Below are 23,446 nucleotides of genomic sequence, written 5' to 3'. Positions count from 1 at the left end.
GACCGTGAAAGAATGGCTGAATACACAAAAGACATTAGCAAGCTCACAGTGACAACTAATGTAATCCTTAAAACCACACGAAATAAAGCGGAGCCCACAGTTATCCGTTAAAGAGGAAAATTCGCTTATTCCTCGGAAAACGGCGCTTGACCGGTCGTACGGCGGGTGACCGGTAACGTCGCCGTCGGCGCCGCGCTGGACATGCTTAAGCATATGCCGTTACCGGCCGTCCCGATCCGCCCAGAATATGCCCCTTTTCTTTGATGTCGTTACAGACGGCAATGTGTACCGGCGTCTGGGATAATTTTATAGGCACGTGAATTTGCCGTCACAGTGCCATCACAGGCGTTTACCGAGGCAGGCTACTATGGACCCAAATAGTCACCCCACTCCACTACCTTTATCTTCTAATAGCTCTCTCGTAGCTATAGCGTGGTGGTGATTGGAGAGGATAATTACTGTACTCAATGCACCTTTAAAGCCGCGCGCGGGCGTTGCGTTTCGCTCTCTTCCACCCCTCGTTTTCGAGGACGGTGTGGCGGATCGAGCACAGCGTCGATTATTTCAGCTATGAAACCTAAACTAGCAAAGCGAGGAAAACTTTTCGAGGATGCACCACCGTCCTTGCAAAATCTTCCGGCAAAACCAAAAATCCGCTAAGAATCCCTAAAGCCTAAGCAAAACCAGCCTATTGTATCTCGTATACGCAAGAAAGATAAGAATGGGGCTGTGTGACAAAACGATCAATCATTCTTCCGTACGTCTAGGAGCGCAGTCACCTATCCATTGGCATTTACTGCGCGCAAATGGAGGGGTATTTGTCCTGCGGCTTCCGTGCAGCGGCATCTCCGCCGTCCTGCCCCGCGCGCGCATCCGACGGCGGGGGACAACCGAGACGTTTCTTTTGCCGGTTGCAGAAATTCCATTCTTGAATCCCATCGCCATCCCTGCGCAAGAAGCCCAGTCGGGGCATTTGTCATTCATCGCGCGGTGTATGTCACGGGCTGTTTTGTTTGATTGATTGATCCACCACCTTGTTTTTTATATATATATATATCTTTCGTTTTTAAACTTCGCTACGGCGCTTCTAAAGATCTCTCATTCAAGCCATGGAGATCGACACGCAGAGATTGCGAGTGAGCGAGCGAGATAACTTACGTTGCATTCAAAGGTTTTCCCGGGCCAGGCTCTAAAACCAGAAAGAAGATCACTTTTATGATCCGCAAGGGCTTCTTTTGTGTGGGTCGAGTGCTGCGAGCGATCCATTTTGAGTGTTTAATTCGGGTTCTCTGGTAACAGGGCGGCCCAGAGAGCGCGAGAGAACAAGCAAAATGCGTAATTGTGGGCTCTGTGGCCCCTGTTTTCTTGATGCCGCTCGCTGGCATTTGCTGCCCCGAAAGGGCAAGGCTTGAATGCCGCTACAGCGACGGATTTGCATCGAAACCCAAGAACCATCCAAAACCAAAAGTAAAAAAGTAAAGGAAGAGATTTTTTACCACCTCCTCGAGAACATATTCTCGAGAAAATGCTCCAATGTGGTAAGAATCAAACGTTTGGATTGGTATCGGAATGGCCATGGTCGCTATTACGGGGGCCCAGAAAACCATACCCTCATAGTACATGGTTTTGTGTGTAATTTAACGCGATGAAAATGGAAAGCTCGGATCAGGGTCATTGTCCAAGTCAAAATCGAAAACGGTGGCGCGAACCTCTGGGAATATTCGCGCTCCTTTATCACAGCGATATAACCTAACGGTCTCCAGTCCCGTTTCACAACGAGGCAGTAAAAACACCACACCACTGCGCCGAGTTTGCGATCGAGAGAGAGAACGATCTGGCGAGCTCGGGCGAGCGCATTCGAAAACCCTCTTCCAGTGAATCGCTCGCTCATCGGATTTGGGGGCATTGAGTTTTCGGTTGGATTTTTTTTTGCTTTCTTCCCTCCTTTTGGGGACCAGTGTGTTCAGAGCGAGGAAGACGAAGGAAGGGACAGAGCAAAGCTGCGAGGAGGTGTTAAAAAAGCCTGGCCTGTGCTCTGCTGGGCAATGGTCCTGGCCGGCATGCGTGTGGCTTTCAAACCCAGCACATCAAACAGGTGATGAATGATCGATCGAAAGAGCTTTTGTCTTCCTCTTTTTTCCTCTCTTTCTTTCCCCCTTTTTTGATTCACCGATCCGTCTGACCGGACGATTTCTCTGCAACCAGGGGAATTCCTTGCAGGGATAAGCTTTTAACGAGCCCTTGATCGTCCGTTTTGGGTTGCCAGCAGTGTGTAATCCTCTCTTTCTCCCTCTCGCGCGATGGTATCCTCCTATCCTTCTTCGCATTTCTACTTCGAGCACGAAAGATCCGCGCTGCCCATCAGCAGGGCTCGCGTCGTTTGCCCCTTTTGAGCGTAAAAAAGCGATTTTTCTAATAACGCTCCCCTACCACTCTCGCGTGTTGGATCGCGCTGTTCCCCAATCGCGGGACATTCCCTTCCTCTTTTGCTTGGGTGCTGTTGTTGCGTAGTACCGTCCAAGCGAATCGCGAGAAGGAGAGAAAAAAGAAAGTAAAATGGGTTCCATCGTCCTACTCGAAAGATCACTCCTGTTCTATCTAGTCCTCGCTCTGTCAGTCTCCTCGATTCGCAGCGATGGGGGATCATCACTGGACTACGCAGCAGTGAACGAAGATCCGGCTATGGACGCCGAGGAGGCCAAGGCGGTCTTCGACGTCCTGGGCGCGATCAATAGCGAGATCGATTGGAGGGCGCTCTTCCCGGGCGACAATCCCTGCACTGGCGGCCCACACGGCGTGAATTGCGACCTCTCCGACGATGGCAAGCTTCGCGTCGTGGAGCTCAATCTTGGTTGGGTGTCGGACAGCGTCAACAATCCCCCATGCGCCGCTAATGCCACCATCCACAGATCCATCCTCAAATTCTCGCGTCTCCGCAAGCTCTTCTTCTATCAGTGCTTCTTCGGCAAGCCCATGGGCATCCCGCCCGAGGTCTCGCAGCTCAAGTCACTCCTCCATCTCACTTTCCAGGACAACAGTGCGCTAACCGAAGAGATCCCGCCTCAGCTGGGCAACCTCACATCCCTGGAGCGCCTCGTCCTCACGGAGAATCGTCTCGTTGGATCAATCCCAACGGAGATTGGGCGCCTTGTCAATCTCAAGCAGCTTGTTCTCAGCCACAATCTTCTCTCTGGTAGCATTCCCGCCAGCCTAGGCGGGCTCTCGAAGCTCATGATCCTGGATCTTAGTTCCAACGATCTCTCCGGCCCCTTCCCGCCCGAGGTGGGCTCTCTTCCCAGCTTGGAGAAGATGGATTTGAGCTCGAATCGCATCCAGGGCGGTCTTGTTCTACCCAGCTCCACCAGTCCTCTGCGATTCCTCGACTTGAGCTACAACAATCTCAGCGGTGGCATCCCCGGATCGATGGCGGCGCTAGCCGGACTGGAAAATCTTTTCATGCGCGGGAATCCTCTGCTAGGTGGCGGTGTTCCAGGCTTCCTGGGCAATCTCAGGGGGCTGGAGATGGTGGCGCTATCGGGCTCCGGGCTCTCGGGGCCTATTCCAGACAGCATTGGCTCGCTGCCGCGATTGAATTCCCTAGCGCTGGATGGGAATTTCCTGAGCGGCGGCGTCCCGGCGTCTCTGGCCGGATTGAGCGCGCTCTATCATCTCAATCTCAGCTCCAACCGGCTCTCCGGGAAGCTCCCCTTCTCGCGCCAGTTCTTTAGCCGGCTGGGGAGGAACTTGGTCGTCAAGAACAACTCCGGGCTCTGCCATGTATTGATCGACGACAAGAGAAACGATGCCTTGGATGATCTCAATTCGTTCGGCATCGCCAAGTGCGAGGACGATGGCTCTTCGTTGTCGTCGTCGCCGTCGGTGTTGGGGTGGGACGCTGCTTCTTCCCGGCAAGAAAGTTCTTCCTCTCTTCTCGGAAATCATTGGAGGTTTCGTGCATTGGTTTTGGCGATGGTCGTTGTGTTGCTAGAACTAATATAAAATGAGAGATCTCTTCGTATTTTAAGATTTCTACGGCCGTATAGAAAGCCGTATGTTCTTTTGAGTAGACTCTTTACTTTCCTTGAAACAGAAATTTTTGTGAATCTATCAGAATCGAACCAAATCGATCGATCTTAGCTTATCTTTTTGAGCTCTAAATCCGCATTAATGGAACGGGCATAGTTTCCTTGTAACAGAAATTTGTTAATCTATCAGAATTGAAGAACCAAATCGATCGATCAATGAACGAGATCAAGTGAGATTTTACTGAAATGGAGCTCACAGCCTCGAATACATTTGACTTGGAAGAAAGGAAAAACGGGAGGAATGTCGCCACACCTTTTACTAAGATTTGTGCCAAGGGTGGACACTCTTGGCACTCACCGGGCGCGGGCTCGTCCCTCCTCCTACTTGGATCTCTGTCTCATCTTTCGGCGCTTGCGCTTGAGCCGCCTCATGCGTTTCTTCTTCCACTGGAAATGCACACAAGCGATTCAGAGAAGAATCTAGAGCAAAGAAGAATCTCTAGCGCGACATACCTTTGCCCTCATCCTTGCTCGCTCGCTTCTCGCTCCCTGCGCCGCAAAAGCTCAAATGGACCCTTGCCCTAGCCCTAGCCCTTGCCCTAAGGGTTTGACGATATATATATGGTATGGATGAGAAGATCGCTGCCGTTGGTTGCGATCCGACGGCTGTGACTGGCCCCACTCAAAAGAATCGATCGAGCGAGGAGAGGATTCGTCCTTCGCGCTCTCGGCATCGCCTGGGGCAACGCGAGGTCTCGGCGACGAATCGGGGCTTTTGAGGTATGGCAATGCGCGATTCTAGAATGGGCGTCGTCGGCGCGATTGTCTTCGCCAAGAATCATGGCTCCGGCAGCTCTAGGAGTGGGATTTTGGCCCCGATTTCCAGCCGGAGGGGATCATTGGCTCAGCTGAGGGTCTTGTCGGTGACCAAGGGCGGGAATGAGAATACCGTGGATGATGATCGTAGTCCTAGGCGCAATGGGAGTAGGAAAAGAGAGCAAGTTGCCGATAAGTTTGATGTCGTGAGGAACTCGAGCGATAGCAAGTTCGACATTGATTATCTGGGCGAGAGCACGATGGGAGACATGACCGTCAAGCGTGAAGATCTTGGTATCGTTCTCCCGCTGTTTATATTCTCTAGTATTTGTTAACAATGTAGTTTTTCTATTCTATCAGGAAGCGTAGATCTGGCTCCCGGATCAATTGAAGAACTCGCAAGAGAAGAAGCACGCGAGGCAGAATGCCTTCTGGAAGAACTAAATGTTCCAGTATGTTTTTGATGAACTTTTTTTTTTTTTTTTCTCTTGTTTCTCCTGATAGATTTACTTCTTTTACAGACTCTTTCTTCTTTTCTATTGACAGGCACAGTATCCTCATGGAATAGCGTCACGAGGAATTTTCTGTAGCAGGACATTAAATCTTCGCTCCATCGCAGCAATTGGCTACGACATGGACTACACTTTGATTCAGTATAATGTCAATGTAAGTTCTTTCTCTCCTGTGATTTTTATTTCTCTCGAAACTCTCTTTCTTGCAGGCTTGGGAAGGGAGAGCATACAAGTATGGTATGGACAATTTGAGAAGCATGGGGTACCCAGTAGATGGGCTGAAGTTTGACCCGGAGCTGGTATTCTGTGTAGCTGTCGTGAGTTTTTCACATTCTTTTAAACTGGCCAGGTTATACGAGGCCTTATCATGGACAAGGAAAAGGGAAATCTCGTGAAGGCCGACCGATTTGGCTACGTAAAGAGAGCAATGCATGGGACTAGAATGGTTTCCAATCGCACGATAAGGTAATTGATTCTCGTTTCCGTCAAGAGTGATTCGAGTTCTTGTATTCCTCGGTGCAGTGAAATCTATGGCCGTGAGCTTGTAGACTTACGTAACGAGAACAGATGGGAGTTTCTAAACACACTGTTCTCGGTATCGGAGGCTGTAATGTACATGCAGGTTCGCGGGAATCGTTGTTTGTTTGTTTCTTGTTACAAGAGTGTGATTGATCGTGCAGATGGTTGACAGATTGGATGAGGGTGCTATACCACCACAGCTTGGACCCTTGGATTACAACAGCCTCTACAAAGTTGTGGCGAAAGCCCTTTTCAGAGCTCACGTAGAAGGAAGATTGAAGGTGCTGTGAGTAGTTGACTCGGGATTATTTTTCTCACACATTTCAAGCATGCAGGCTGAAATAGTTAACGAGCCAGAGCGTTTTGTAGAGCCTGATGCTGAGCTTCCCTTGACACTCTTGGATCAAAGAGAGGTGAAACATATTTACGTGATAAGCTCTTTCGCTTTTTCTTACATTTTACTTATTCTCGTGCCATTTCAGGCAGGAAAAAAGCTTCTTCTAATCACAAACTCGGACTATCAATACACTAGCAAAATGATGCAGTACGCTTACAATCAGTTTCTTCCTAATAACATGGACTGGAGGGATCTATTTGACATGGTAACATACAATGTACCTTTTTTATTCTGATTTCTGTCCTTGGAAGCTTACAGGTGATTGTGTCCGCGAGAAAGCCAGAGTTTTTCCAAATGTCACATCCCTTGTACGAGATCGTTACCAAGGATGGCTTGATGCGTCCATGTTTCAAAGCAAACCCAGGTACTACTCTGGTTCAGTGCTATGTATGAATTTCCGGCTTGCCTTATAGGTGGTTTGTATTGTGGTGGTAGCGCGCAAATGGTGGAGCAAGCTCTCGGTGTCCACGGCGACGAGACGCTCTACGTTGGAGACCATATCTACACTGACGTTAGTCAATCCAAGGTTCACCTTCGGTGGAGGACTGCTCTCATTTGTTCCGAGCTCGAAAAGGAGGTGAAAATGCGTTTTCTCAATCTCTTACCTGTACTTGTTTTGGACCCAGGTGAATGCCTTGGCATACGGTAAAGACCATAGAGCGAAGCTCATCGAGCTCATGAACCAAAAAGAAGTTGTAGGCGATGTTTTCAATCAGCTCCGCCTTGCGCTTCAGCGCCGTAATAGCGGACGTGAAGCACAGGTCTGTGCAGATGTTTGAGCTGGAAACTTTCAAACCGAGATTTTGTTTCTCTGTAGACGAATGCCGCGACGACGATGGACACTGACGAACTGGCTGATAGTATGCAAAACTTGCTCGTCCTAATGACTCGCATCGATCAGAAGATTGCGCCAATGCTCGAGGCAGATGGAGAGTACTTCAACAAAAGGTTTGCTTACTTTTCATCCGTCTTCGTTTCTCTGCTAATGACCGCTCGTTTTAGATGGGGTTACCTCTCCAGAGCTGGATTGTGGGACAAAAGCCATCTTATGAGACAAATCGAGAAGTAAGCTCATTTCGTCTCTCTCTCTCCAGTTCTTATGTTTCTTCTTTGACAGGTACGCAGATATCTATACTTCTCGAGTCTCAAATTTTCTTCGATTCACTCCATTCATGTACTTTAGATCCCAGGCTCAGGTATCCCTACAGAAGGTTGATGATAGAACTAAACGATTTTTTCCTGCAGAGCCTCGCGCACGACTGCCATTCGAATTGGTTTGACATGAGCACGGCCAGCTTCCCGCGGAGTGAGCCTGTCACTCACTAACAGCATTTACTCTGTATAAGATACTGATTAACCTCTAAACAAGAAGCTCCTTTAGCTTGTTTGATCATCGTTATTCACTGAAGTTTAAAGAAAGAAGACCAATAGATTCTTCAGTACTAAGCATATCCCTCCACCTTGTCCGTAATTTAGGGTTTATGATGATTTTGGGATCTTCTTCCTTTGTCAGTGCGTGCTTGGAGTTTTCCGGGAGCTGGCGGTTCTCCAGCAAGCGCGAGCAATGTCGGCGGTGATGGAAGCGCTTCTTCGAATCTGCACTGGTACGTTGGCAGCCACCGCGGGATTTCTCTATCTCGCGATCGTTCTGGCAGAGAATCGTCGCTGGCCGGCGCTGCGATGGATTCCCGCGACAATGCAGGGATCGGCATGGCTGGTTCTTGCTGCATCGGCCGCTCTGAGGCGGATTCCGGGGAAATACGTCAGGGTTTGCGCCGCGGCGATTGCCACGGGCTTGGCGGCCGTGGCCGTGGTGAGGATTAGTGATCGATCACAGCAGGAAACAGGGCCGGGATTCTGGAAGCTCGTGCTGGATATTGCGGCATTTCCAATCAGCTTGCTTTTCTTGGCGATCAAAGAGAAGAAGAGCGAAGAAGAGGCAAGCGCTAGGCTCCAGGAGCCTCTTCTTCTACACGACGAAGCTCGAAGCAAGAATGTTTGCCTCATCAGTGGAGCTGGATGGATCAGCCGTCTCTATTTCCTGTGGCTCAATCCTTTGCTAGCTCTGGGAAGTAGAAAGACTTTGGAAGAGGAGGACATGCCTCGAGTGGCTCCAGAGGATCGAGCAGACACAAATTACAAGGCTTTTGTGGAGCTCTGGAGTAGCAGCAGCAGCAGCAGCAGCCAGCCATCTTTGTTTTGGACCCTCGGACGGTGCTACTGGAAAAACTTTCTCCAGAATGGCGTCTACGCATTGGGAAAATGCGTCACTGTGACGGCTGGTCCTCTCGTCCTCAAAACTTTCGTGGCGAGCACAGCAAAGGGTGGCAACGTCTCACAGGGGTATTTTCTGGTGCTGGTTTTGTTCCTGGGAAAGGCGGTGGAGTCGGTCTCCCAGAGGCAGTGGCTTTTCGGAAGCAAGAGGCTGGGAATGCGAATGCGCTCCGCGGTTATGGGAGTTTTATACAGCAAGCAGCTCAAGCTCTCGGGCCTCGCTCGGAGAACTCACGCCACAGGCGAGGTGATGAGCTACATGGCTGTGGACGCTTACAGGATAGGAGAATTCGGCTACTGGGTCCATGTTGTGTGGACTACTCCGCTTCAGATCGCGATGGCAGGGGCGATTCTCGTGCATTCGGTTGGAACAGCGCCAGCGTTCGCAGGTCTCACGGTCATAGGACTCTCCATGCTGGCCAACAGGCCCATGGCCAGGCTCCAGCGGAAGTTCCAGAACGGCCTCATGAGTGCTCAGGACAAGAGAATGAGAGCTACTTCCGCCATTTTGCGAAACATGAAGACTGTGAAGCTGCAAGCTTGGGAAGAGATGTTTAAAGCCCGAATCAAGGAGCTGAGGGGCGAAGAGCTGGTGTGGCTGTCCAAAGTCCAGTACCGCAAAACTTACAATGCCTTCATCTTCTGGCTGCTGCCGGTCCTGGTTTCGACGAGCACTTTCATCGTTTGCTGGCTTACGGGGTACCCGCTGGATGCGAGCAACGTGTTTACGACACTGGCCACCTTCAGGATAATCCAGGAGCCGATCAGGCTGGTCCCGGAAGTGATTTCCGCAATCGTTCAAGTACGAGTTTCCCTCGGAAGGGTTTCAACTTTCTTACAAGACGAAGAGCTTGATCCTAAAGCTATCGAAAGAGACATTAGTGGCGATGGCGTCGACATTCATATACACAACGCCAGCCTTAGCTGGGACCCGGACGAAGGCAAGGCAAAAGCTGAGGCATCTACGCTGAAAGATATAAACCTGACCGTCCACAACGGATCACGGGTGGCAGTGTGCGGTGAGGTTGGCTCTGGGAAGTCGACATTACTTCTCTCTATCCTAGGAGAAGTTCCCCTGCTACACGGAAAGGTACAACAATTAGAAGAAAAAAATACTTATACTAATGCCTTTGAATGTTTCTCCTTTCACTTGCAGGTTAAAGTCTCTGGTAGTATAGCGTACGTGGCTCAGGTAGCATGGGTACAATCTGGAACAGTCAGGGACAACGTTTTATTTGGCATGGATATGGACAATAATCGCTATGCTATGGCTCTGAAAGCTTGCGAATTGGACAAGGACATAGAAAGCTTTCCTTTCGGTGACTTGACTGAGATCGGAGAGGGGGGACTTAACTTGAGCGGCGGGCAGAAGCAACGCATTCAACTTGCTCGTGCAGTTTATCAAGACGCGTCTGTTTACCTCTTGGACGATCCGTTTAGTGCCGTGGATGCACAAACCGGATCTTCGCTTTTCAAGGTACTTGACCTTGTACAGCTTTTCAATTCTTACTTGTGATGCTCTGCAGAACTGTATTCTTGGAGTTCTGTCTCAGAAGACTGTCATCCTTGTGACGCACCAGGTCGAGTTTCTTCAAAAGTTTGATGCCATCTTGGTGAGTGTTGTACTTGTGCTTTCCGCGATTATCATCGCTTGATGGCTCATGCAGGTGATGCAGAATGGAGAAGTTTTGGAGTTTGGAAATTATGATGACCTTCTTGCGCGAGGCGCCGTGTTTCGGGATCTCGTGATGGCACACAAGGATGTAATGTCCTCTTTGGACGCGAGAGGCACGACAACCGTATCGAAGAAGACGGGTCTTCAGCATCGGAAAGGTGAAGATTGCACACCTGAAGCTTCGAAGTTTAATCAGCTAACCAAGGACGAGAAGAAAGAATCTGGTAATGCTGCCTACTTGGACTACATGAAGCAAGCCAACGGATTCTTTTACTACGGGCTATCCACACTTTCATACATTGTCTTTCTCTCGGGTCAGATGGCTTCTAACTGGTGGATGGCTTCTGAGGTTGAAAGTTCAGAGACAAATACAGGAAAACTCATAGGTGTGTATTCTGCAATTGGGTTGACAACGGGAGCTTTCCTCTTCATTCGATCGGTTCTCATTGTTATTATGGGACTGGCAGCATCGAGGTCGTTCTTCAACAGCACAATGGATTCTTTATTCTCAGCACCAATGTCTTTTTTCGATTCCACACCAAGCGGCCGAATACTAAGTCGGGTAATGGTTTCTTCCTGTTCACTACTTAAACTAACTTCGACTTGCCAGCTCTCAGTGGACTTGAGCATCTTGGACCTCGATATTCCGTTTTCCTTTGGGTTTTCAATCTCGGCCTTCCTGAGTGCTTTAGCTAACTTGGGAATGACATCTTCTGTAACATGGCAGATTCTGGTGATCGTTGTCCCCATGATGTACATCAACAGACTCTTACAGGTGGTAACAGAGCATTTGGTTTCTGAGAACTGACTGTTTAAATCTTGTGTCAAGGCCAGGTTTATAACTTGGCATCTGCTCGTGAGCTGATGAGAATCAACGGAACTACAAAGGCACCGATTTTGAACTACTTCGGAGAAGCTATATCAGGTGCTACTACAATAAGAGCTTTCCGCAAGCAGGAGGATTTCACGAGGAAGATTCTGGATATGATTGACACTAATACGAGTCCTTTCTTCCACAATTTTGCTGCAAGAGAGTGGCTTATTCAAAGGCTGGAGTCGCTGTGGTCTGCTGTTCTTTGCTCCTCCGCGTTGATTATGGTTATTTTGCCCCCTGGTACAATTTCTCCTGGTGAGCGGTACGATCGTTCGTGTTCGTGAATTGACTGATCTCTTTTCTTTACTCCCAGGATTTGTTGGGCTTGTACTTTCTTACGGTCTGTCTTTAAACAATTCTCAGGTTGCGAGCGTGCAAAACCAGTGCAACCTGGCTAACATGATTATTTCGGTCGAACGAATTAAGCAGTACTTATCTTTACCTGTTGAAACTTCCTCTAAAACTGGACTCTGGCCGTCTTGGCCAAGTGAGGGGAAAGTAGAGCTTCACAACCTCCAGGTATTTCACTTTCATTATAGTTCTTTTTCCACCATACCTGTTTTCCAGATTAGATACAGTGCAGACGCACCTCTCGTGCTTCGTGGCATCACGTGTACTTTTGAAAGTGGTCAGAAAGTCGGAGTCGTAGGACGGACTGGCAGCGGAAAGACTACTCTCATTAGTGCGCTCTTTCGCATTATTGATCCAGCCGGTGGACGAATACTTATAGATGGAGTTGATATTATGACCATTGGCGTTACAGCCTTGAGATCTAGGCTGAGTATAATCCCTCAAGAACCAACATTGTTTCGTGGCACCGTCCGCTTCAACCTGGATCCGTTTTCCAAGTACACTGATCAAAAGATTTGGGAGGTCGATCGATTTTATTTCATCGTTTTCTTTACGACTGTTGTTGTATGTTGCAGGCCTTGGATAAATGCCAACTTGGAGAAAGTGTGAGAGAGAAAAATCTCAAGCTGGAGTCCTTTGGTAAGGCTCTCTTTAGTTTGAAGCCGAGAGTGACAGCTACATTTTCATAGTTGGAGACGACGGCGAGAACTGGAGCGTGGGAGAGAGACAATTGTTTTGCTTGGCTCGTACGCTTTTAAAGCGCAGCCAGATCCTGGTGCTTGACGAGGCAACGGCGTCCATCGACAATACCACCGACGCAGTTCTCCAAAAAGTGCTCGGAGACGAGTTTGGCAAATGCACAACGATCACAGTCGCTCACAGAATCCCAACTGTGATTAGTAGCGACATGGTTCTGGCGCTTGAAGATGGTACGCAGAACCCATCGGGGCGATAATACTTACACCTCTGAGTGAATCTTTTCAGGATTGCTGATGGAGTTCGACAGACCTGCAAAACTGTTGGGGAACAAATCCTCCCTGTTTTGCCGATTAGTAGCAGAGTACTGGTCGAATTCATCCCTTGAATGATTTTGATTCTCTTCGAGCTATTATATCGGTCGCATGAATAGCACGGGCAATACTTTCGACCACAAGCTCAGCACTCAGTTGCCCTTCATTGACGAGGACACGCACGTGAACAAAGCGAAAGTAAGTAAGCATCTTAGCCGAAGTGATTGACAAGAACACCATCCAGTGGCGAGGCAGCTAGTTTAAAAAGCTGCTACCGGCCCAGCTCGCTTTAAAAGCGTTCTTTTGCCTAGAGTGACTACACCTCACTAGCTGAACTTTCCTCAACATCTTCGCGGTATCGTACAGTACCATATGCCTATCCTAAAAGATAAATCTTTGGCTGTACAGACTTGGCGTGTCGGTGTGAAGATTACATGGCTCTACGAGGCTAAGAAGGACAAGTCATCAGGCAAATCAGTCCAAGAACAAACGCAAATGAAAGCCGAAGCTCGTCTTACCAGTTCACAATTATCAAAAAAGGCTGCAGCAAATTCATTTTCTATTCGGTCCACTGTTGGCAGCCGACTGTTTGTGTGGCTCCCACGTCCACCATGACCACGCAAACCAAGCAGAGTTCCTCAAGCAGCCCCCATAGTTGTCAAACTGGACTTAAAGTCTTGGGTGGCCGCTGGCATGTGTCTGGTGCGTGGCGTATATATGTCCTCAGAAAGCTTGGTTTTTCATCATTCGCAGTTCCGCTCTTATGGCTTCAATGTCCCCGCAGCAGCTTCTCTGCCTACTCCTCATAGCAGCAGCTTGTTCTGCGTCTGCTCGTCCCGATTCTCTTCACAGCTATGCTCAATCTTGTCCGAGAGCTGAACAGATAGTCGCGGCCACTGTCAAGAGTGCGGCGGACCGGGATCCAACAACACCAGCCGGCATTATCCGCTTGTTCTTCCACGACTGCTTTGTCCAAGTAAGCTCGTCGTCCTTAGCAGCTTTGTATGTGAGTTGTGACGAATGTGTTTATTTGTCCAGGGGTGCGATGCTTCAATACTTTTGGAATCCACTCCTACTGATGGGAAAGATGTGGAGATGTTCGCGCGCCCGAACATCAACTCTGTTCGTGGTTTCGAGATTATCGAGGCGGCAAAGACCCAGCTGGAGGCTGTGTGCCCGGGAGTTGTGAGCTGTGCGGATGTTCTCGCGTTTGCTGCCAGGGACGCGACAACTTACGTAAGCACAAGTCGGCTTTTGTTGATTTCTCTTTGACTTTGCCGGCAAATTTATGTAGTTTGGAGGGATGTTCTACACGGTGCCTACGGGTCGCCTTGACGGACGAATCTCTAGCAGAACAGAAGCCGACAGCTTACCCGGCCCCAGGTTGCCGTTCAGTGAGCTGAGAGAGATCTTCGATGGCAAAAAATTGTCAGTTCATGACCTCGTGCTGCTCTCCGGTAAGAAGTTTCTGTTCAAGCTAGAAATCTCCACCAACATTGCCGTAACTTACAGGCGGACACACCATTGGTCGCGCAAAGTGTAGATTCGTCGAGGATCGTATCTACAACTTTAGCGACACCGGAAGTCCCGATCCACGCCTGGACGCTACGTACCGTGAGGAGCTCCGGCGGATTTGCCCGCAGGGAGCAAACCCGGGCCCGACGGTGGCGCTGGACAGGAACTCGGAGTTTAGCTTCGACAACGCTTACTACAGGAACCTCGAGGCCAACAGGGGGCTGCTTTCGTCGGACGCGGTGCTCCGGACCGACCCGGACGCTGCCAATCTCATCAACTCGCTCGCTCAGAACCCGCCAACGTTCCTCTCCATGTTCGCGCAGTCGATGATCAACATGGGAAACATCGAGTGGAAGACGAGAGCCAACGGGGAGATAAGGAAGAAGTGCTCGGCCGTGAACTCCAGGATCACCACCGAAGTGGGCGACGTTGCGTCCTTCTAGGATATCAATCAACAAGGGTGGACGGTTTGTCTTGGCCAATTGGAAGAGCGATGGAAAAATAAATCAATGTGTCACTGGTTCACTTTGGAACAATTGTAAACTGTGAAAATATTTCATACGGATAGAATCGGGGTTCGATCCTCTTCAAAAATCACTCTCTAGAGCGTGGTCTGGCCACCGCTGTAAGTTCTCCCAAACTGCCAGTCCGCAACGTTCAAGGACATGACCAATGGCCACCTCACCTCGACCGCCACCAGGTCGCCGCTGCCGCCAGGGTTGAAGCAGGTGTGGCCCTTCACCCAACGACATTATTGATTAAATTGTGTGGATGCGTGGCGTTTGGGATGATCGCGATCCTGCTGGTGGGGCTCGCACCAGCCGCCCTCCCCGGGGGACAGAGATTCATGGGGGAACGAAGTTGACGAAGGCAAAAGGATGACCGTACAAGCCGTCAACAAGATGACGCCTCGCAGTTCTCGACTGCGGCTACAAGAGCAAGAATGCGGCCCACACGATACGCTAAAGCGTATCGTACGTTCATTCAAGCCAACAACAAGGTCTCGACACGGAACTTGGAGCGATGGATAAGTGGGCGAGCAAAGACAACAAGGTAACGCCGAAATTCCCATGTCCACACCACCACCCCTGTCCCCGTTGCACTTTGACGTGGACATGCACGCGAACAAAGTATGTATACACCTCCAACTGGGCCCCTTTATTGTAGAGAGATAGCTGGTCTAAAAAGCTTTCCATTGGCCCAGCTGAGAGTAAGGACAGGTCATTAGACACACTAATATTCGTCAATCGAGAAAGCAACGCAAAAGCCAAGCTCGTCTGACAAGTTCATGTACCAAAGGACGCTGTATTTTCTATTCGGTCCACAGCTGGCAGCCGATAGTGTATGTGTCTTCACGACCACGCAGAGCAACCAGACTTCCTTGAGCGGCCCCTGGAGTCTCGGGTGGGCGCCTGCGTGTGCCTGTGTGGCATATGTGTATATGTATACATATCTGCAGAAGCTTGGCTTTGCATTAGCTCTATGGCTTCAATGCAACTTCTCTGCCTTGGACTCCTCGTAGCAGCAGTTTTTTCTGCGTCTGCTCCCGATTCTCTTCACAGCTATGCTCGATCTTGTCCGAGCGCTGAACAGATAGTCGCGGCCACTGTCAAGAGTGCAGCTGACCGGGATCCAACAGCACCAGCCGGGATTATCCGCTTGTTCTTCCATGACTGCTTTGTCCAGGTAAGTTCATCGTCTTAGCAGCTTTATGTATGTGAGTTGTGACGAATGTGACTCATTTGTCCAGGGGTGCGATGGATCGATACTTTTGGAATCCACTCCTACTGCTGGCAGAGATGTGGAGATGTTCGCGCTCGGGAACAACAACTCTGCTCGTGGTTTCGAGATTATCGAGGCCGCAAAAACTCGCCTGGAGGCTGTGTGCCCGGGAGTTGTGAGCTGTGCGGATGTGCTTGCGTTTGCTGCCAGGGACGCGACAACCTACGTAAGCACAAGTCGGCTTTTGTTGATTTCTCTTTGACTTTGCCGGCAAATTTATGTAGTTTGGAGGGATGTTCTACACTGTGCCTACGGGTCGCCTTGACGGACGAATCTCTAGCAGAACAGAAGCCAACAGCTTACCGGGTCCCGCTTCCTCGTTCAGTCGGCTGAGAGACATCTTCAGGGGCAAAGGCTTGTCAGTTCATGACCTCGTGCTGCTCTCCGGTAAGAAGCTTCTCTTGAAGCTAGAACTCTCCACCCACTAACATTGCAATAACAGGCGGACACACCATTGGTCGCGCGAAGTGTAGATTCGTCGAGACTCGTGTCTACAACTTTAACAACACCGGACGTCCCGACCCAAGCCTGGACGCTACGTACCGCGAGGAGCTCCGGCGTATTTGCCCGCAGGGAGCAAACCCGAGCCCGACGGTGGCGCTAGACAGGAACTCGGAGTTTAGCTTCGACAACGCTTACTACAGGAACCTCGAGGCCAACAGGGGGCTGCTTTCGTCGGACGCGGTGCTCCGGACCGACCCGGACGCTGCCAATCTCATCAACTCGCTCGCTCAGAACCCGCCAACGTTCCGCTCCATGTTCGCGCAGTCGATGATCAACATGGGAAACATCGAGTGGAAGACGAGAGCCAACGGGGAGATAAGGAAGAAGTGCTCGGCCGTGAACTCCAGGATCACCACCGAAGTGGGCGACGTTGCGTCCTTCTAGGATATCAACAAGGTGGAAGGTTTGGCTTCCAAAACCGTGGAATTGGAAGAGCGCTGATAAAATAAATCAACGTGTCATTGATCGCTTTGTTTGATACAAATGGGATGTGTAGAATCGGGTTTCGCTACGAAGTGGGTGCCAGTATGGTCACCTCCTCTTCAAAAATCACGCTTTCTCCAATCTCCCTAGAGCTGTGGAATTTGTGTTCGTGGATCTCTCGCTGATCAGAACTGGCCGCCGCTGTAAGTTCTGCCAAACTGCCAGTCCGCGGGAGCCACATTCATGGACGTGACCACCTTCCCATCGGTCCCGGTGACCCGGAAGGAGAGCGCCTGGCCGTTAAGGTCGCCCATGTCTTGCCAGTTCTGGCCCCAGTTCCTCTGCATTTGCCGCCACCCGGTGGCGGAGCCCTTCACCTCCACTGCCACCACGTCGCCGCTACCGCCAACGTTCTCCACTAGGACAAGGTTGAAGAAGGTGTGGCCGTTGACCGTGAAGCGAATCCCTCCTTGCCTATCGCACGCAACTCTGCATTGAAGCTTTTAGTCATCGTCAAGTCAAAAGGTGAACTAGTCAACGACTCAAGTCATTTAGTCAACTGAGTGAGAGTGAGTGAGTTAAGCAGTGAGTGAGCGCTCTCTCTTACCTCCTGTATTGGAGCTGAACGTGGCCATTTGGGATGCTCGCGATCCTGCTGAATGCGGGCTGGGAGAGGTCGAAGTGGGGCTTGGGCGGGTCGCACCAGCCGCCGTTGCTCCCCGGGGGGCAGAGATTCGTGGCGGTGACGACGGTGGAGGGATTGCCCGGCAGGCATCCCGCGCCACCGGCGCACCGGATCTCGAAGCACGCTCCGCAGATGTCGCCGTTTTCGAAGAGCGGAGTGCTCAGGGCGGTGGTGATGTAGCCGTAGCCGGCGCTCAGCTGGTTTCCATAGCCGCAAGCTCCATCTGGCAAGGAGAGGAAAGAGAATGCGAATGAGAAACCAGAAGAGAATAGAACAGGGGAGGTTTTCAAGGGATCTCACTGTTTGTCCCGGACGCATCGCTCCCTCCGTAGTAAGTTGCGTGCGCTCCGTCCAGCCAGCCTCCATCTCCATGCACTCGCCGCACGAGCATGAGCGCGGCAGCGGCAAACACCGCACAGACTTTCATCATAGCAGCCCACTTGTTCGTCATGCCTTTGGAAAAATGTGTATGCGAAAAGAATCAACGAAAAAACTTGGGAGAAGAGAATGTGACCGGAGCTGCCCAAGAGGAGAGTTAAAAGGAGGAAACCAATGAATGAATTGATGGTGTTGGGGTGGCTTGGAGGTGGTTTGCTTATATAGTCAAAGAGGCACTTAAAGGCAGTATGGTTGTTGCTATATATTCATTGAACATGGGTGATCAGAAAAAAAAAAAGAAAAGAAAAAGTTCGTGGTTTGTGACAACAACACTGTGCAGAGCAATGCAGTGCGGCGTGCAGCACTGTGCAGCTGCTGGTGGGCTGTTGAAAAAACACCACCAGTTAGTGCAGCGAACACATGGGATTGACCAAACTCACCACATGATTCTTCGCCTCGTTAACTCTCCAACGATTCGATTCCGGGGATTTCATGAAATTTGCATAAAAAATTGGTCATACCTCATCCATGTGATAGCACATGTGATCGCTTTCTGGTTCTTTTTTTTTTCTCTCTCTCTCTCTCTTTTCCGTCGCACTCACCTTCTGTTTGCTGTTTTGCAAGTTTGTCAAATGCGCTACAGACACGTCTGGTACCCATGAAAACAGAATCAACAAACCACCCCACTGCACACCAAACCGGCCACACAAACTTCAAAGCCCTCGGATTCCAAAGGGTGTCTTCCAATTCCCCACAAGCTTTCGGGTTGGAGACCATGTTGCAGGAAAAGATTCATCAAACGTCAGACAGCAAATGTCATGGCCACCGACGAAATGCCCACTCCTATCCAAGATTCAAAGCTTCTCTCTTCGATCGCTCTCTAGACTTTGTGTCAGAAATTGATTGAGAACTAAAAAAAGTTAACGCTCCAATTGGAAACTCTGTGACTGACCCAGTTTCCCGGTCTCAGAATGGGGCCCCAGAACTCTCTTTTCTGTCACTTTGTGCTCGGCTAGACAGATTCAATGCGCTGCGAAACGGTCTCCCTACCGAAATGCAACCGCTGCGCCGCTGCAGAGCCAAAACATGTGCAATTCCTCACTCTTTTACATGGCCTGACACCCAAGTAAAATGGTGGCAGAGCTACCGTTGTTATAATCATGGCTGTGGGAGGAACCCTTCTTTGTAGCATACAAATATATATCAACTGTACCAACTTCTGATATGATATAGAGTGTAAATCTTAAGGAATCCAAAGGAGGGATACTAGGCATCTTGTTCGGTTGTTCGTTGATATGATAAGGCCATTTTGTGATCTCTTATTGCACATGGGGAAGCTCGTTGAAAAGAAAAAAAAAGAAAAAAAATGGATAAGTCACTTGCATGTTGGTGCACCAACTTTTTTTTCTCTCTTTTTCCTTTCATACAGTAGTCCCACATGAGCTACAATAGATCCCCTCACTGGGCATTTTGATTTGTTTTCACTATCTTTCCCGGGCCTATAAAAGCAGCCAACTCTCACCCACAACTCATTCCATTCCTTTTCTTTCTCTTTTCTTCTGATCCGTCAGTTGGATCTTCTCCAATCTCTAGGCCTTGACCAGATCTTCCACTCTCGATCGATCAATCTTCTAGCTTTGGAAGCTCTGTTTTAAACACATTTGAATCCATGGCGGCGCTTGCCACTGCTTGGATTTTGCTAGCTCTCATCGCGGCAATGCCAGGAGCTCGCGGCGATGGAGGATGGCTAGATGCTCACGCGACGTACTATGGAGGAAGCGATGCCTCGGGAACTAACAGTAAGCGATAAAAGAAACAGAGAATTCAATTCCCCTGTTCTTACCACGCCCCCGGTTTCATTCCTCTCCAGATGGAGCTTGCGGCTATGGAAACCAGCTGAGCGCCGGCTATGGCTACATCACCACTGCCCTCAGCACCCCGCTCTTCGAGGGCGGCGACATTTGCGGCGCTTGCTATGAGATTCGCTGCGCGGGCACGGGATGTCTCCCGAGAAATCCTTCCACCGTCGTCACCGCTACCAATCTCTGTCCTCCGGGGAGCAATGGCGGCTGGTGCGATCCGCCCAAGCAGCACTTTGATCTCTCCCAGCCGGCCTTCTCCCAGATCGCCAGCATTCCCTATGGTCACGTCCTCCTCCAGTACCGCAGGTAAGCGAGACAGATAATCGATCCATCGCAAGAAGAGCCCCTCCTAAAATCGCGTGTGATGTGCTGTGATGATCTAGAGTGCCGTGCCAAAGGCAAGGTGCCATCCACTACACGATCAATGGGCATACCTTCTTCAATCTGGTGCTGATCGAGAATGTAGGCGGCAGCGGCGATGTCGTGGGCGTGGAAATCAAAGGCTCAAACACCAATTGGATGCCCATGGCAAGGAATTGGGGCCAGAACTGGATGATCGGGGGCAACCTTGGCGGTCAGAGCCTCTCGTTTAGGGTCACCGGCAGCGATGGCCGCAAGGTCACCTCGCTCAACGTCGCGCCGGCGAACTGGCAATTTGGTAGAGCCTACAGTGGTGGCCAGTTCTAAACCTCTTATCTCGATCGATCAATCGATGGAGCGAGCGAGTGAGAGAGGGAGCTTATACGGTTTGTGCGATTTTCCTGTAGAGCCGAGCGTGGAAAGGAAAACACAGGAGGTGGGCTATGGCGGGAATCACCCCATTCTTTTGCTTCCGCGGCTTTCGGAGAAGATTCCATGTATATGCTGTTTTTAAATCAAAATATAATGTTTTAAAAGTGAATTTAATTTTTACAAATAAAATATTATTCCAAATATTAATTTAGTTTATATTAACTTTGCATATTTCTACTTTGTCATATTTTTATTTTACAAGAAAATAAAATAATTACAAATGGTCATGCATCAAATTAATATAAAAATACTATTTACTTCTCACAATAAACTTCTTTCTAACATGTTTTAAACATACTTCCTACAAAAACATCTATTTTACCAACAATATCCTTCTCCATAGATTGTTTTTTCAAAAACCTCATTTATCCCATGAAATTGGCTTCATCACATTAAAAAAAACCTTTATATGATGTTGAATAATTTTTCCATGACCATGTAAATATAGGAGCCTCCCAACCAAAGACCAAAGTGTGGCTGTGGAGGAAGGAATGGCTAAAAGGTTTCGAAATTGACATCCAGGAAATTAATCTGATTTTTCATTGGTATATCATAAAGCTCCTCCCATTTGAAGCTTCAGCCTCTCCATGGATCTCATTTACAATCTCATGACCATCAACCACCTCGGGCAGCTGCCTTACTTTTGTGTACTAGTTCCCAAATGCCTCTCATCGGCCAACTAATTTCATGCTATTTTGACTTCCCAAGAAAAAAAACATCATTATAAATTAAATTTTATCTGTAACTAGTTTATCACCTGTTAGATAGCGATCAGAGCAACTAGAGGATGGGGGATTTCCATCCCTAATGGGAGCAGGAACATTTTGCAAGAAAATATTCAACTTCCGCAATTGTCATGGAATCCCAAATCCTATCCCAGAGCCTCTGGCTAGTGCAAGACAAATTATCCAAGAGCTTCTGATTGAGAAAGTTAACTCTCCCAAACTCACGATGGGCCCTCATAACTCTCGCTCTCTTTTCTGTTACTTTGTGCTCGGCTAGACAGATTTAATGTGCTGCGAAACGGTCTCCCTACTGAAACGCAAATGCTGCTCCGCTGCAGAGCCAAAACATGTGCAATTCCTTTACATGTCCTGGCATGAAAGGTGGCAGAGCTTGTGCATGAGACAACGTTGTTATAATCATGGCTCTACGAAGAACCCTACACCAACTTCGGAACGCACAACTTTACCAAATTCTCCCGGGAATTGATATGATATAGAGTATGGAATTGAAAGGAGGGATACTGGGCATCTTGTTCGGTTGTTAGGTGATACAATAGGACCATTTTGTGATCTCTTGTTGCACATGAGGTAAGAAAAAAAAAAATTGGATAAGTCACTTGCATGATGGTGCACCAACTTTTTTTTCTCTCTTTTGTCTTTCAGTGTGGCCCCTAATGAAATTTATAAAGAGTCTGTAATGTAATATACACATGAGCCATGGTGCTACAATAGATCCCTTCACTGGGCATTTTGATTTACTTTCACTATTTTTTGCGGGCCTGTAAAGGCAGCCAACCCACAACTCATTCATTCCTTTTCTTTTTGACCCTTCAAGCTGGATCTCCTCAGGAACTAGCAATAAGAGATAAAAGAAAATAGAGGATTCCTATGCCTCCTGTTTCATTCCTCTCCAGGTGGACCTTACCTGGACCCTCTCATTTAGGATCATCGGCAGTGATCACCTTGCACACCACCATAGCCATAACACAAATCGAAATAAAGATCCAAGGCACAAGGCTACCAGGGATGGGGACGACAACCAGTTGAGTACCAACAGAAGACAATAGCCATAGCAAGTACCTCAAACAAGGAGCCAGATCCAAGCATGACCATGCCGGACACCCATAGCATGTCAAAAGAACATAGCACACTATAGCCAGACTACAGAACCCACACAAGTAGAACAAAAGAAAGAGGATAAATATGAAATCAACCATTTATCTAGTGATGAGAAGTAGACACAATACCTGCAAAATCCTGCACTCACTGTTTAAGGTATGGCATGTGCTCATACCTTCTGCTTGAGCTGCACTCAGTTGGGGAATGTACACGAGGCGATCTTCAGCAAACACTGTATCGTCGTCATTGACAAAAACCCCATCCACTTCAAGGGCACTGTGAAGCCCATACCTCTTCGACTGCTTGTAGATCTTCTCTATTGGCAGCCCCGCTAGAGGAAATCGTACCTTGATCACCCCTGTGCCATTGTTGGCTTGCACAATCGTTACCATCATTGCTAAATATGCACATCTGTATCCTAGAAAGTGAACCCTAGAATGGTGCATCTGATTATGATAATTAGTATTATGATTCAGTTTTTATGATACTCTATCTTTCGCATTCCTGCATTTATTGATACCATCATCAAATCATTCTGTTGTTGTATCACAATGTTGTTAAAAAGCTAAGGAAATAGTGAAATGTAAATCTTTGAAGTTACAAATTTATCCCTACTAATAATAGAATAAGTTATTGTTTATTTTATTTTGGATTTAATGCATTTAATGTTATTTTTAATAACATTTGTTCATGTGGAGTTTATTATGTCTTGTAGCATGTAGAAGTACTAGTGTAAGGAACTAACTCCCTAAGGTGTCATAGGCTAAAGGATCCCCAAATGCACAACCAAAATGATAAAGAGTTCATTGGATGGGACCAAGTTTGAAATTGAGTCCAAAACCGACTTTAAGACCGAGTTCGAGATAAAGTCTGGGATCGAGTCCAAGGCCGACTCCGAAACCGAGTTCAAGACCTAGTTCGAGACCGAGTTCGAGACCGAGTTCGAGACTGAGTTCGAGACCTAGTTCGAGACCGAGTTTGAGACAAAGTCTGAGATCCGAGATCGGGTCTGAGACTGAGTCCCCGAAGTTGAGTCCAAGGTCAAGTCCGAGATCGAGTCCGAGGTCGAGTTCGAGATCGAGTGGGAAATTAAGTTTGAGGTTGGGTCTGAACTCGAGTCCGAGACCAAGTCTGAGTACTAATATAGATCGAGGGGTGAAAGCCCAAAGCGTGTGTCTCCCAGAGGGGAGGGGGGGGGGGGGGGGGGG

The 23,446-nt window shown here is 48.9% G+C and overlaps 7 protein-coding genes and 1 long non-coding RNA gene across 10 annotated transcripts; 6 read left to right on the top strand and 2 right to left on the bottom strand.

The window, feature by feature from the left end:
• Positions 1 to 1,903: 1,903 nt before the first annotated feature.
• Positions 1,904 to 4,105, top strand: LOC9662903 (piriformospora indica-insensitive protein 2). Its single transcript, XM_002990647.2, has one exon. It carries the CDS (start codon positions 2,557 to 2,559, stop codon positions 3,997 to 3,999), a length of 1,443 nt encoding a protein of 480 aa, XP_002990693.2. The 5' UTR covers positions 1,904 to 2,556; the 3' UTR covers positions 4,000 to 4,105.
• A 133-nt stretch (positions 4,106 to 4,238) lies between these two features.
• On the bottom strand, positions 4,239 to 4,618 carry LOC112342517. Its single transcript, XR_002990998.1, has 2 exons — positions 4,539 to 4,618; positions 4,239 to 4,472 (listed from the first exon to the last, which is right to left on the bottom strand). It is a non-coding gene; the product is annotated as an uncharacterized LOC112342517 (long non-coding RNA).
• Positions 4,619 to 4,731: 113 nt separating this feature from the next.
• LOC9662902 (cytosolic purine 5'-nucleotidase) lies at positions 4,732 to 7,668 on the top strand. Of its 3 annotated transcripts, none has more exons than XM_024664461.1 (16): positions 4,732 to 5,135; positions 5,202 to 5,293; positions 5,388 to 5,507; positions 5,563 to 5,652; positions 5,703 to 5,818; positions 5,876 to 5,975; positions 6,034 to 6,153; positions 6,208 to 6,285; positions 6,355 to 6,474; positions 6,528 to 6,633; positions 6,683 to 6,846; positions 6,896 to 7,030; positions 7,087 to 7,217; positions 7,272 to 7,334; positions 7,387 to 7,465; positions 7,515 to 7,668. In XM_024664461.1, exons 1-16 carry the CDS (start codon positions 4,808 to 4,810, stop codon positions 7,593 to 7,595), a joined length of 1,923 nt encoding a protein of 640 aa, XP_024520229.1. In that variant the 5' UTR covers positions 4,732 to 4,807; the 3' UTR covers positions 7,596 to 7,668. The 3 variants fall into 3 exon arrangements, with proteins under 3 accessions (XP_024520229.1, XP_024520230.1, XP_024520231.1); XM_024664462.1 differs by having other exon boundaries at positions 6,521 to 6,633; positions 6,705 to 6,846; XM_024664463.1 differs by lacking the exon at positions 4,732 to 5,135 and having other exon boundaries at positions 5,212 to 5,293; positions 5,363 to 5,507.
• Positions 7,669 to 7,758: 90 nt separating this feature from the next.
• LOC9662901 (ABC transporter C family member 10) lies at positions 7,759 to 12,554 on the top strand. The gene is given in 12 exon segments (XM_024664454.1): positions 7,759 to 9,633; positions 9,700 to 10,020; positions 10,070 to 10,156; positions 10,211 to 10,604; positions 10,686 to 10,780; positions 10,829 to 10,993; positions 11,053 to 11,347; positions 11,406 to 11,611; positions 11,660 to 11,965; positions 12,019 to 12,109; positions 12,112 to 12,372; positions 12,428 to 12,554. Coding segments are annotated over 12 exon segments (4,125 nt in total). The 5' UTR covers positions 7,759 to 7,833; the 3' UTR covers positions 12,532 to 12,554.
• A 552-nt stretch (positions 12,555 to 13,106) lies between these two features.
• LOC9662900 (peroxidase N1) lies at positions 13,107 to 14,533 on the top strand. The gene is made up of 4 exons (XM_002990644.2): positions 13,107 to 13,429; positions 13,492 to 13,689; positions 13,748 to 13,910; positions 13,966 to 14,533. Exons 1-4 carry the CDS (start codon positions 13,217 to 13,219, stop codon positions 14,409 to 14,411), a joined length of 1,020 nt encoding a protein of 339 aa, XP_002990690.1. The 5' UTR covers positions 13,107 to 13,216; the 3' UTR covers positions 14,412 to 14,533.
• Positions 14,534 to 15,333: 800 nt separating this feature from the next.
• LOC9662752 (cationic peroxidase 2) lies at positions 15,334 to 16,734 on the top strand. The gene is made up of 4 exons (XM_002990643.2): positions 15,334 to 15,654; positions 15,719 to 15,916; positions 15,975 to 16,137; positions 16,193 to 16,734. Exons 1-4 carry the CDS (start codon positions 15,451 to 15,453, stop codon positions 16,636 to 16,638), a joined length of 1,011 nt encoding a protein of 336 aa, XP_002990689.1. The 5' UTR covers positions 15,334 to 15,450; the 3' UTR covers positions 16,639 to 16,734.
• Positions 16,696 to 17,929, bottom strand: LOC9662899 (expansin-A11). Its single transcript, XM_002990586.2, has 3 exons — positions 17,663 to 17,929; positions 17,285 to 17,585; positions 16,696 to 17,166 (listed from the first exon to the last, which is right to left on the bottom strand). The coding sequence occupies exons 1-3, from the start codon at positions 17,811 to 17,813 to the stop codon at positions 16,863 to 16,865; spliced, it is 756 nt and encodes a 251-aa protein (XP_002990632.1). The 5' UTR covers positions 17,814 to 17,929; the 3' UTR covers positions 16,696 to 16,862.
• A 1,359-nt stretch (positions 17,930 to 19,288) lies between these two features.
• LOC9662751 (expansin-A11) lies at positions 19,289 to 20,503 on the top strand. Its single transcript, XM_002990642.2, has 3 exons — positions 19,289 to 19,539; positions 19,611 to 19,908; positions 19,986 to 20,503. The coding sequence occupies exons 1-3, from the start codon at positions 19,410 to 19,412 to the stop codon at positions 20,287 to 20,289; spliced, it is 732 nt and encodes a 243-aa protein (XP_002990688.2). The 5' UTR covers positions 19,289 to 19,409; the 3' UTR covers positions 20,290 to 20,503.
• The last annotated feature ends 2,943 nt before the right edge of the window (positions 20,504 to 23,446 follow it).

This window comes from Selaginella moellendorffii, unplaced genomic scaffold (assembly GCF_000143415.4).
Source record: "Selaginella moellendorffii unplaced genomic scaffold, v1.0 SELMOscaffold_110, whole genome shotgun sequence".
Classification (NCBI taxonomy): Eukaryota; Viridiplantae; Streptophyta; class Lycopodiopsida; order Selaginellales; family Selaginellaceae; genus Selaginella; species Selaginella moellendorffii.
Note: the sequence above shows the minus strand (reverse complement) of the source record. Positions and strands in the feature narration are given on the sequence as shown.